General features: G+C 38.4%; 1 protein-coding gene across 1 annotated transcript in view; it reads left to right on the forward strand.

Moving 5' to 3' along the window:
* Positions 1–12,940, forward strand: part of ANKRD55 (ankyrin repeat domain 55) — a 286,535-nt gene that overhangs the window by 212,151 nt on the left and 61,444 nt on the right. The window contains exon 6 of the mRNA XM_008691404.2: positions 10,846–10,968. Coding sequence (XP_008689626.1) covers positions 10,846–10,968 — 123 coding nt within the window. The remainder of the gene's footprint in view (positions 1–10,845; positions 10,969–12,940) is intronic.

The raw sequence follows: 12,940 nt of genomic DNA on the forward strand, positions 1-12,940 counted from the left end.
TCATTTACTTCAACTCTACTTAAAATCCTAGTGATATGCCTTATAAAATTGTTTAAAGGAGCAGAATATACCTTCTTCCACCACTTTTCCTAACTCTCTTACAAAAAATTATGAAAAATGAGACTTCAGTTCATATATCTACTCTCTTCAATTTGTCAATTGGAAAAGAATATGCCGATTAAGTCAATAAACATAGTTATCAAGTATCTACAATATATTCATCAGTACTCTAGCTTCTACTATCTAATGTTAGAGATTTTTTTTCCTGTAATAAAGGCAAAGCCATACTGCCAAAATTCTAGTGCAATCATATAAAGAGTGATTTATTCACTAGGTTTGGTTTTATTCTCTGCCTTTTGTAAAGTAGTTATCATATGGTTTCACTCATATGTGGAATATAAGAAACAGCATAGAGGATCATAGGGGAAGGGAAGGAAAAGTGAATGGGAAGTCATTAGAGAGGGAGAAAAACCATGAGAGACTCTTAACTATAGGAAACAAACTGAGGGTTGCCGGAGGGGAAGTAGGTGGGGGGATGGGGTAACTGGGTGATGGGCATTAAGGAGAGCATGTGATGTGATGAGCATTGGGTGTTATACCAGCTGATGAATTATTGAACACTACATCTGAAACTAAGTATGTACTATATGTTGACTCATTGAATTTAAATAAAAATAAAAAATAAAAATAGTTACCAAAAAAAAAAAAAAAGTAGCAGCGAAACCATGGCAGGAAGTCTTCCACAATTCCATTTCAATTTTTTCAGGCATCTTTAGAAACACATGAGACAGCTATTCAGGAACTTTCTGTCAGTCTGTGACTGTGGACAGAAAGCAAATATGGACATTTTCAGGGTCAGAGCAATTTTAAAGAAAAAATAAGAAAAGTAAGTAAAGAAAAATAAGAGATCATGTCCAATCTGGGAATGAATTACTGATAAAGAAGGAGAAAGCAGAGTCAAGACAGCAAGAACATCTGTGGAAGCCCAGCTGACGGAATGTGTCTGCAACGGGGCTTTGGGAGCAGTGCAAAGCTAAGGGACTACAGGGTTCCATCTTTGACAATGGCCCAGCCACTCAAACTACGTTTGTTATTTTCAACTGTTTTCAGTGGATCAAGGCACTAGGAGCATTTTTATAAGTGGCCACAGTAGAGGGCCACTCAGAGGATGCCTTTTAGAGGACCCAAGGAAGACCTCCTTCTCCAAATCCCTCCCAGCCCAGTAGTCATTATTCATCAATAATAGGTTATTTGTTATTTGGTTCTCCACAGATGTGAGAAAGACACATAGAACATCAGTCGTGAAAGGAACCTTAGAGGTCAAGCTTCTACTCAACACAGGTATCTAATCCAGGATTCCAAGCTATGTTTGGTCAGAACCCACTTAAACGTGGGCAGTGATGAGAAGCACGCTAGCTCACAAGATAATCTCTCTTAGTTCTGTAAAGCTCTAGTCTTTCAAAGTCTTAATTAGTTCAATTGCTACCCATTAGGACTAGTTCTCCCTGTGCATCTAAGAAAGCAAGTCTAAATCCTCTTCCAGTTTTTCTAGTATTTGAAAACAGTTGTCATGTCTTCTCCTCCCTAACAAACTCTGCCTCCTCACCTGTTCCTCACTTCCAGAGTCCCTAGTTAAAATGGCAAATACATGATGTGGAAACCTGTCATTTCTGGGAAGTAAAAGAGGTAGGTAGAGTGATATATTTGACCCAGAAGAAAGTTAGGGAGGTAGGTGGAAGGGTGGTTGACATAACAGCACTTGTCCTACTTTGCAATTTCGAAAGACCAACTAGGCTAGTACAGTCCTTCGCAAAATTCGTTTAAAATTTATACCTGTCTAGTTGCCAAAGAACTTATCAACACAATATTTTAACATCAAGGAGATTTCCACAAGACTCCAATGGATGAGAAAACCCATTGAACATGGTTGCTAAATCATTCAATTGATCCATTCTTTGCACATATCCTCAAAGCCGTATGCATTGAAGATTGAGATCTTACTTTTTAAGAATTAGTATTATTAAAAGAAGATCATTCTATGAAAATACATTCTAGAGAGGCATCATTACTGAAGTTCAACACAGACGTGCTTCTTAAAATAGCAAATTCCATTTCCCAGCGCCCCCACTCCCCACCCCACAGCTACCCCAGATCCAGTAGAGATACCAACTGTGAAATGGCATTCACGGGTCAGAAGAAGCACCCCAAGGGACACAGTGATGCTGAGATTCAAAGAAACACAACATGTGCTGCATCACAAATCCAGTTATTAAGAAAGGTCTGACTGTGGCCACATACCACATATTTACCCTTGAGATAATATTGTTGCAAGACTTCCGCCCCAGAGAATGAAATTCCCTTTTCCACTCCCAGGGCATGAAAGTTCTTTTCAGTACTTGTTCTCTCAGCTGGTATATGCAGAATGCTTGAAGCTATTTTTCTCTTTAAAATGTTAGAAAAAGACTCTTTTTCCTCCTCACATATGACTGGCACTTTATAAAATACTCTTAAAGCCTCAGCCAATAAACCCCAAGGGACGGAAGAGAAAACAGGAGAAATAGCAAATGTTTCAGCTCACAAGATCTCTGTAGCCTGCTCAGTAATGCAAAGGGTCTCATTAAGGACAAAGAAGACAGAGAGCCCTATCTATGTCAAAGAAGTAATATTCATAATAATTGGCATGGTTTGACTGCTTACTCTGTGCAGGCATTGCTCTAATCACCTTACATGGATTAACTCATTTAGCTCTCACAGCACCCCAGAAGGTAACTATTCTTATCCCATTTGACAAGTGAAGAATAGGAATAGAGAAGTTAAGCAACTCCCCCCAGGTCACATCGCTCACAGGTAAGTGGCAGTGCCGGGATTCAAACTCTGGAGGTTGGGTCTATGCTCTTAGCATTTTTCTACATTGCCTCCAAGTATGTATGCAATATGTCACATGATACATATGTTGAGTCATATGAAACTACTTTTGTTTCAATGCCAGCCAACTGTATCAATGATCTTAAACTTGTTTCTGCACTGCCAGAGACTTCCAGACTGGCTTTTAATTTCCAGCAGAACTGGTACCATCCTGGTTCAGGGACCAGGTCAAGGCCCACAGGGACTCTTCATCACCAGTGGGTGGCAATATTGTCACATGGAGCCATCAGGGTACCGTATAGGCTTGGCATCCTCCCTAAAAGTGGAAGAGCCTCACCACCTTACTGATAGGTCATCCCACATAACCCCTGAAATGGAATTTCTCTACTGTCCATGAAACACCCAGGATAATCCTGCAGGAGGAGAGAAGGATTTGAATTAAGAGAATGCCTAGGGAACTATTCATTCTTCCTCTGTCCTGCCATATCCCTGGTATATCTCAGTTGTCATTTACACACTTGTCTTCCCACTAGGGAATGTCTTTCTTAATGACAGAAACTCTACAACATTTGTCCCCACAATTTCACTGGCCTAGATGTCGAGTTAATGGATGAATCATCAAACTTCTCTTCTTCGCTGGCAATCAGCTCCACTGTGAGGAACAGTCTAAGGAAGATCTACAAAGTCCTCTATTGTTAGCCAAAACAAATCCGGACTTCATGGTGGTACTACGGTGGGTTCAGCACCCAAGGATCCTCAGAAAAGAATGAACTAAAGAAAGCCTCTCAAGACCACTCTGGTCTGATTCTTGAAACTACAATACCCAGTCTATCCTTACATTGATCTGACTCTTCCACAAAATGGTCACAGCTTAAGCAGAACAAGTGTCAAGCTGACTCTGGGTAAATTTCAACAAAATAGGCCAGTAATTGATGCAGGCAATGACTTTCCCAAGAAACTCTGCAGTAATAACTCAAGGGCAGAACTACTGTGTGAAGCTCTAGAAAAGAGGCCGACATTTGTGTAAAATCTGAGAAATTCTGAGGAAGTTCCTCTAATCTCAAACACTTCTAAAAGCCTCTCACGTATCTGACATCCCACTATTAAAGAGCTAGGCATTTGGGATTAGGTAGATAATTTATGGCACATAGGGTTTTTAACCATGAAAAATGAGGGAAATAGATAATTCCAAGAATGTCTATCCTTCCAATTTTTAAGTAAAACTTAACTAAAACTTAATATATGTACCTGTTTGTTTAATCTAGGGTATTTATAAAGGTCAGAATTAGAAAAATACATATATATTTTTTTTTTTCTTTTTCAGAACTTTGTCAGATATCTAGGACTTGTTTTCTCAGTTACAGACACCAGGCTCTGTTTACCCTTTTAGTAGCACGTTAATGTAAAGCTTATAAGACACTTTCCTCAGCATTTAAGAAAAAAACTTGGTTTACTTTGATGATTTTTAAAATATAAACTCGTTATAGAAAATTTGGAAAATATAGTATAGAAGGTTCTAAAGAACATCTAAGAGATGATTTCTATTGACTTTCTGATTCATGTCCTTCCAGTCTTACATATTTCATATTTATACATATACACAGATAATATTTTATAAAACATATCTTAAGTCTATTCACTTGCTTCTTTCTTCCTACTTCTTTGTCTCTTTTCCATTTTATCTACTTTCAGCCTCTCCCCCTCTGAGTGAATTCTGGAATTTCTCTTTATGCACCCATACGTAAGTCTGTTTTACTTTCACACAATTAGAGAGGCTAGAGCCATTCAAAACATGTTCCAGGTGGTAGTTAGATAATACTAGACAGAAAAATAGATAGATGATATATACATACAGAGATAGACAGATAAGAAAAGAAGGAAGGAGAAAAGGAAGAATTCATGTATTATTTGTTTATTTAGATCTTCCGCGTATAAATGGTTTCTTGACCTTTGGTAGAAAAAATTTTTCTTGCTTCTGTTTTAGATTCATTCATCCTTTTCTTTGTACACGTCATTTCTATATCACACTTTCTTATTTCCACAGAAATTCTTTGTAAAACCTTAAGTTTATACCTAATTATTTGCACTGACTTCAACTTAAATTGACTATTTTTACACATCCTTTGTGGAAGGCCCTCATTTCCTATTTCTTAATGGCTCTGTATAGAATGATAGCTCAGGGCTAGAAGGAACTTTGAAGTAGATTCTATTCTGCCTCACACATCTTCCTGTCCCTTGATGCTGTGCCTCATGCTGTGTGAATTCCTTCTATAATATACTTCCTTAGTGGCCATCTACCCAAGATTGGCCATCTTCAATGTCAGGAAACTCAGTACCTCTTGAGTGACCCGGAATATTTTTACAGTGCTTTAACACTTAAAATACCCTTTTCTCTGTCACTCTCACTCACTACTATTTCTAACTGCTGGAGTTCCACAAAACAATTTAACCATAAAGTTGTTTAAAAAGTTCTCTGAAAAACAATTCTATTTACAACAGCATCAAAAAAATAATAATAACATGATTAGGAATAAACTTAGCCAACGAGGCTAAAGACTTATACACTGAAAACTACAAAATATTGCTGAAAGAAATTAAAGAAGACACTAATAAATGGGAAGGCATCCTGTGTTTCATAGATTAGAAGGTAATATTGAGATATCAGTGCTACCCAAAGAGATCTACAGATTCAGTGTAATCTCTATCTAAATTCCAATGATATTAGATAGAACAATAGATAATAGATAAGGAAAGAAGAAAGAAGAGATGGAAGAATTTATGTTTTGTTTATGTAGATCTTCTGCATATAAATGGTTTTGTCAAAAAATTTTTTGTTTTTGCGAAATAGAAAAATCCATCCTAAGATCCATATGGAATCTCAAGGAGCCCCAAATAGCCAAAACAATCTTACAAAAGAAAAACAAAGTTGGAGTTCTCAACAATTCCAGATTTCAAAAAACACTACAAACCTAAAGTAATCAAAACTCTATAGTACTGGCATAAAGATAAACCTATAGATCCATGGAACAGAATTGTGAGTCTAGAAATAATATCATACATTTAAATCAACTGATTTTCAACAAGGGTGCTGTGACCACTCAATGGGAAAGAATAGTGCTGGAACAATTGGATAGCCATGTGCAAAAGAATAAAAATCAGACCCTTACCTTAACACCATATATAATAATTAACTCAAGATCAATCAAGGATCTAAACATAAGACCTAAAACCATAAAACTCCTAGAAGAAAACATAGGAGAAAAGCTTTGTGACATTAAATTTGATAGTGATTTCTTGGATATGATGATGAAAGGGCAGACAACAAAAGAAAAAAGAGGCAAATTGAGCTACATCAGAGTTAAAAGCTTTTGTGCATCAAAGGACATGATCAGCAGAAGAAAAGGCAACCCACAGAATGGGAAAAAATAGTCATATATTTGACAAGGGGTTAATATCCAGAATATATAAAGAATTTCTGTAACTTAACACCAGAAATCAAACAACCTGATTTAAAAATGGATAAAGGACTTAAGGAGACATTTCTCCAAAGAAGATATACAAATAGCCAATAAATACATGAAAAGATACTCAACATGACTAATCATTGGGCCATGCAAATTAATACCATGAGATATCACTTCACACCTATGGACTACCTATTATTAAAAAAAAAAAACAAATAAAACAATAAAAGGGAATACCAAGTGTCTGTAAGGACATGGGAATAGTAGAACCCTGTGTGTTCTTGGCAGGAATATAAAATGGTGCAGCCACTGTGGGAAACATTATGGTGGTTCTTAAAAAATTAAAAATAGAATTGTCATATGATCCAGCAATTCTACTTTTAAGTTTATACCCAAAAGAAGAAAGCACGGTCTCAAAGAAGTATTTAATACCATGTTTGTGAGAGCATTCAAATTGCCAAAAGGTGAAAACAGCCCAAGTATCTGTCGATGGGTGAATGGATAAACCACATGTGGTCTAAACATACAATAGAATATTATTCAACCTTGAAAAAGAAGGAAATTGTGACATATGCTACAACATGGATGAACCTAGGACATTATGCTGAGTAAAATAAGCCAGTCACAAAAGCACAAATACTGTTGATTCCACTTATATGATTCCTTAGAGTAGTGAAATTCATAGAGACTGAAAGTGGCATGGTGGTTTCCAGGGGCTGTAGGAGGGGTGAATGGAGAGTAACTACATAATGGATACAGAGTTTGAGTTCTGAAAGATGAGGAGTTCTAGAAATGATTGATGATGGTGGTTGCACAACAGTGTGAATGTATATAATGCCCCTGAACTATATACTTAAAAAGGGTTGAAATGATAAGTTTTATGTTATATATATTTCACCACAATTTTTTAACTGAAAAGAATCTTCAAATATCTGAAGGCTGCTGCTATCATGGCCCCATGGAATAATCTCTGGAGTAAACACATCTGTTTCTTCAGTTCTTCCTCAAGTGACATGAATGGAATCCATTCACACCCCATTCTGGTTACTCTGAGTGTTCTCCAGCCACCAATAGCCCATTTAATCCACAGGCCATGGACCTCAACATGACACTGACCAGTTAAGAACAGAAAAGACCTATCACCTCCTTCAGTCTGTTTACTAAACAATTAATAATGCAGCCAATGTCCTAGTTCATCACACTGTTCATTCCTACAAAGCAAACTGTGCAGCTAAAACACTAAGTTCTTTTCTGATGTGCCACTGCTAAAACTTTTTAGCTATTAGAACTTTTTTAGTGATCAGAAGGAAAAACAAACACACAAACTGTATGCAAACTGACAAGCGAAAGAGGAATTTACTGGCACATTTAAATTTATTGGTGGTGACTTGCAGTGTGACTTAATTCAGGAGTTCAAATGATGTCACCAGGTCTCAACTATGTCCTTCTACTGCTTGAACTCAGCTTTGCTCCTTGTGTTTTCTTTATTCTTAGACAGTCTTTTCACCCACAAGATGTCTCCCAGTCTCTTCCAGGTTCATGGGTGGTGGAACAAAGCAAGCAAGAGTAAGAGTATTGCTCCCAGCAATCCCAATCAACGTATATTGCCATTCTTGGCCTCTGATTGGGTCACATCCCTGACCCGATCTCTGTGGCCAGAATAATGCTGGTGCTGAGTGGGTTAGTTCCAGGTCACATATTCTGCCCCTGAGCAGGGATGTAGTCACCTCCACTGAATCAGCCCATGGACCAAAAGTGGAGAAGAGCTGGTCCCTAGAGAATGCTCAGATTAAGGTCACCAGTATGGTGAGGGATACTGACCAACAAAAACTGTGAGTTCACCCACCCTTCAATAAGTGTGACTGGGTGTTTTACAAACTAAGATACATTGCCTTGTGTTTATCTCCGTTAAGTACAATCTTATTAGAATCCTCCTGGGAAGTTACTTTGGGGATTCTATCAGGCAGTGTATTCCTTGCTTCTCTCAACTGTATACATGCTCAACAGTGTGATGAATGTGCCTTACAGATTTTATTGCACTCAATATTGAACTCATTTATTGAACTCCATATTGAATATTGAATATATATAAGATTTTATATATATCTTATATAAAACAGGCTGTTAGCACAGAGCTTCTCAGCCTACCACCAGGATCTTCTTCCTGAGGTGACATTCCCAGCATCTTTGGATGTGGTCATACAACCAGATACCAGGCCCATCTTTGTCCTTAAGTTTGCACCCTATTTTTTTGTGCCCAAAGATGTCATGAGCAATCTTTTTTTTTTTTAAGGTTTATTTATTTATTTTAGAGAAAGAGAACATGAGTGGGCAGGGGTGGGAGACGGATGCAGGAAGAGGGAGAGGGAATCTCAAGCAGACTCCATGCTGAGTGCTAGCCAGACTCTGGGCTCAATCTCATGACCCTGAGATCATGACCTGAGCCAGAGTCAGAGTCAGATACCTAACCGACTATGCTACCCAGGTGCCCTTATCATGAGAAATCTTAACACAATGTCTAGATTCCTGAGAGGGTTTCTAATAACTAAATGTTCTATGCAATGTATGGATTTTTTATCTAGCTATCGTCAAAAAGAGGCCTTCTTCTCTACGTGTTCCAGATTTCTAATACTTCTAAACACACACACGCACACACACACATTCGCAAAGTAATAGTAGTAGTTGCAAAGTATATACAGTGTCTACTACATGCCAAGCTTTGTTCTAAAAGCATATATGATTAAATATTAACTCATGTATTCCTCACAACAACTTCAAGAGAGAGGTGGTTGTCATAATCATCATCATCATCATCATCTCCATTTTATTATTATTATTTTTTAAAGATTTTACTTATTTATTTGAGAGAGAGAGCATGAGCTTGGGGGAGGGTCAGAGGGAGAGAGAGAGCAGAGGCAGACTCCCTGCTGATCAAGGAGCCCAGTGCGGGGCTCGATCTTAGGACCCTGGGATCATGACCTGAGCCAAAGTCAGACACTTAACCAACTGAGCCACCCTGGCACCCCTCATAATTTCCATTTTAGGAATAAGGAAACAGGTACAGAGAGAGTAATTTTCAAATTCACAGAGCTAGTTAGTTTAAACTAGGATTTGAACCCAAGTTGTGTGGCTCCAGGGTCCTCACACTTACCCAGAAGGGGCATTTGACATTGACATCTCTCACTTCCTACTTCCAGCCCCCAGGCAAATGTGCAGGTGAGTCTGCTTTAAAAACACCCCCAAGAACAACAAATTTAGTGTAGATAAATTAGGGAGCAACTACTCACTTTACAAAGCAGCTTGTTGTCATAAGTGAACTGTTTTCAATAACAGGCTCCTCCTGGGACAGGTCAACTAGTTAAAAAATCACTAATGACTTCCCAGAAGTACTGGGGCAGAGAAACTCAGCCAACAGGTTAGGATCACTGCCAACTAAAGATTAGAACTGTAAAGTATTTCTGGTGTAATGTCCACATTCATAGAAAAACAGTTTTAAAAACTTTTCTTGCACACACATATTTTCCCTGAATAATGTCTGTGTGTGGGAGAAATTGTAAAATCAGAGTGGCTCTGCACAGGGCTTCACTAGGGGTCTCCACATGAGCAGAGTTTGGCTCCCAGTCCTTCAGTGCTCCCCTGGTGTCACTTGATCCAAAATTCTGTTCTCACCTTTGGCAGTACTATTAGTTGGTTCAGTTGTGCACAAAGGTATAATACAGGTGGCTACCAAATTCCAAGGAGTTGTTTATAGGTCTGTTCCTTCTGGAAACAACATGTCATGAAACCCCAACTGGTTCAAATGAAGGAGTTTTGTGAAGGGATACAGAGATGAGGCAGGGTGGAGAGAACTGTTTGTTACCAAAGGGAACCCAGTAAGAGCTGGTTCTGGGGTGAAAGAACCTCCTGGTGGGAGAGAAGCAGCTACTGTTAGACACTACACCAGGAGAAGGCAGAAAGAAATCCCCTACCTCTGTCTCTTCTCCCCTCCAGTCTCTTGCCAGTGTCTCCTGTGGGCAAGCCAGAGAGTGAGGAGGTCTGGGTGATACGGTCAGCAAGTGTCAGCCCTCAGGGTCCACAGCAGTAGGGAATGGGTTGGAGGGTACATCAGGAGAACAGAAAATAAAGAATGCAATATCTCTATCAGAGTTGGGTAAACTGAGTCATTGAAAGGAAAAGCTTAACATGTTTCAGATCAAAGAGGGAAACCTAGAACCAACATAATGGTCCCAGTTTCCTCTCTGGTCTCACTGATTTTGAGTAGCCTGAATCATAAAATCTCAGAGGACATCTAATCCCTCAGACTCCTTCCCAATAGATGGTGATGTTACAACATGGCCCACAGGGGGTCCACCTTTCTTCAGAAGCATTGAGGATGCTTGTGAGGAGGATGACTCAGCCTCCTCCCTGCATTCATCAGAGAAGTTTTCATGAATCACTTCTATGGGTGATATTGTGGGTGTTATTCTTTCAGTGAATTTGGAAACACATTAAGTGTATCTCTGTTTGATTCATGAAGGTGACTCATCTGAGGAAGTTGACCTGACCATGGTTTATCAGGCAGCTTCTAATGGAGATGTCAATGCTCTGACTTCAGTAATTCGGGAAGACCCTTCCATCCTAGAATGCTGTGACAGTGAAGGTGAGCTATTTATGCATTTTTAATCCTACAGAATGTTCTGTCCTATTCTTTTAGAGATGGCCTTCATAGGTGAACAATGTTAATCAAATTACATATGACCATTTTGATACTGGAGGGACAAGGAGTATCCTACCTCTGTGGCTGAAGGTCCTTTAGTAGTTCTTTAAATGATGGTCTTGGACACAAATCTTCCAATTCTTTTATATCACCTTGTATAATGAAGCCAGTTGGTTTGGGTTTACTTTCAATTTCTTTGTATGAATGACTAAAGTAGATGGCCAAGTAGTTAAAAAAGGAGTATGAAAAGAGGACTATTTTTGGTAGCATCGGACATTGGGAAAGTATGACTATTAAAGCCAGAAAGCAAAGATTTGCTTCTCAGAAGATAGAGCAGATGTACTTTTTTGCTATTCCTACTGCTAAATATAACTAAAAATCTTGGATGTTGTATATAATATAAACATAAGAATACTCTGGAAAGTGGAAAGAAAATGACAGACTGGCCAGGACCATGGGACCCAAGGAATGACATGGTGGTAAGTTTCCTTGGTTTTCTTTTTTGCCTCTTATACCCCATACTTAAAGTCGAAGAATCCAACAGCCCAGAAAGGCTAATAGTCACAGACCAAAAAAAGAAAAAGAAAAAGAAGAAACAATAACAAAAGCCTACTCTCTAGCCAAAGAAGCACATAGCAAGGGACCACATAGAAAGGGACCACATAGCAAGACAGAAAACTTTTAGACAATAATGCCCCGAATCCAACCAAACATCACACAAACAAACAAACAAACAAAAACTTGTCACCTTAGCCCCACCATTCCAGCAAAGACCAAGTAGAGATCTCCGACCTCCACCGCAACTACTGAGCCTCCCTTCCCCTACCTGTCAGGGTGGTTTCAGAGGAAGCCTTTTTGAGAATTAGTGTTTTTACCACCACCTCAGTCTTCTCCCTCAGATGTCAATGGTAGCTAAGTAGAGAACCTGGACTTCTAATCCAACCTGGCAATGATGAGGTGGCACACACATACCCCTACTTCCCCTTTGGAGCAGTGTCAGGGAAAGCCAGCTAAAATAGAGGGTTTAAGTAAGATTAGGCAACTCAACACAATACCCCAAATGTCCAGATTTCAATAGAAAATGGTTTGTTATATCAAAAAACAGGAAGACCTCAAACTGAATGAAAAAAGACAATCAATAGATACCAACACTGAGATAACAGGTGTTAGAATTATCTGACAGATTTTGAAGAGGCCATAAAAAAGAAATGATTCAATGAGCAATTACAAATGTGCTTGAGACAAACAAACAAACAAACAAACAAAAAATAGAAAGCCTCAACAAAGAAATAACAGATATAAAGAAGAACCGGATGGAAAATTTTAAAACTAAAAAATACAATAATCACAATTAAAAATTTAATAGATAAGCTCAGCAGCAGAATGACGAAGCAGAGGAAAGGATCAATGAACTTGAAAATAGAATAGCAGAAATGAGCCAATATGAACAACTGAAAGAAAATAGGCTTAAAAAAAAAGAGCATCAGGGACCTGTAGGACTATAACAAAAGTTCTATCACTGTTTTTTTGTCTAGTACTTGTGGGAAGTCATTAATGATTTATAACCAGCGTACCTGTCCAAGAAGAGCTTGGGAGTTCCTTATCATGACAGCAGAAAGTTTTGTAAATGTATATAAAAATGTTTTGTAAAGTGAGTAGCTGCCCCTAATTATCCATAGTAGTTTTGTTTGTTTGTTTTTAAATCAGACTTACTTGTACATCTTCTTTGAGGCTAGAAATAGAAAATGAGGAGAGACAAATGTTAAATACCACTTGTGTGATAATACAAGATCCAAACTCTGGGTTCAATCCTAGCTTGTACTGCCTTTGAGAGGAAATGAACATGTGACATCTCAAAATTTGTGGGGACAGCTAAAGCAATACTGAGGGAAAGCACTAAATATATTCATTAGCA

Source organism: Ursus maritimus, unplaced genomic scaffold (genome assembly GCF_017311325.1).
Source record: "Ursus maritimus isolate PB19 unplaced genomic scaffold, ASM1731132v1 scaffold_5, whole genome shotgun sequence".
Lineage (NCBI taxonomy): Eukaryota > Metazoa > Chordata > Mammalia > Carnivora > Ursidae > Ursus > Ursus maritimus.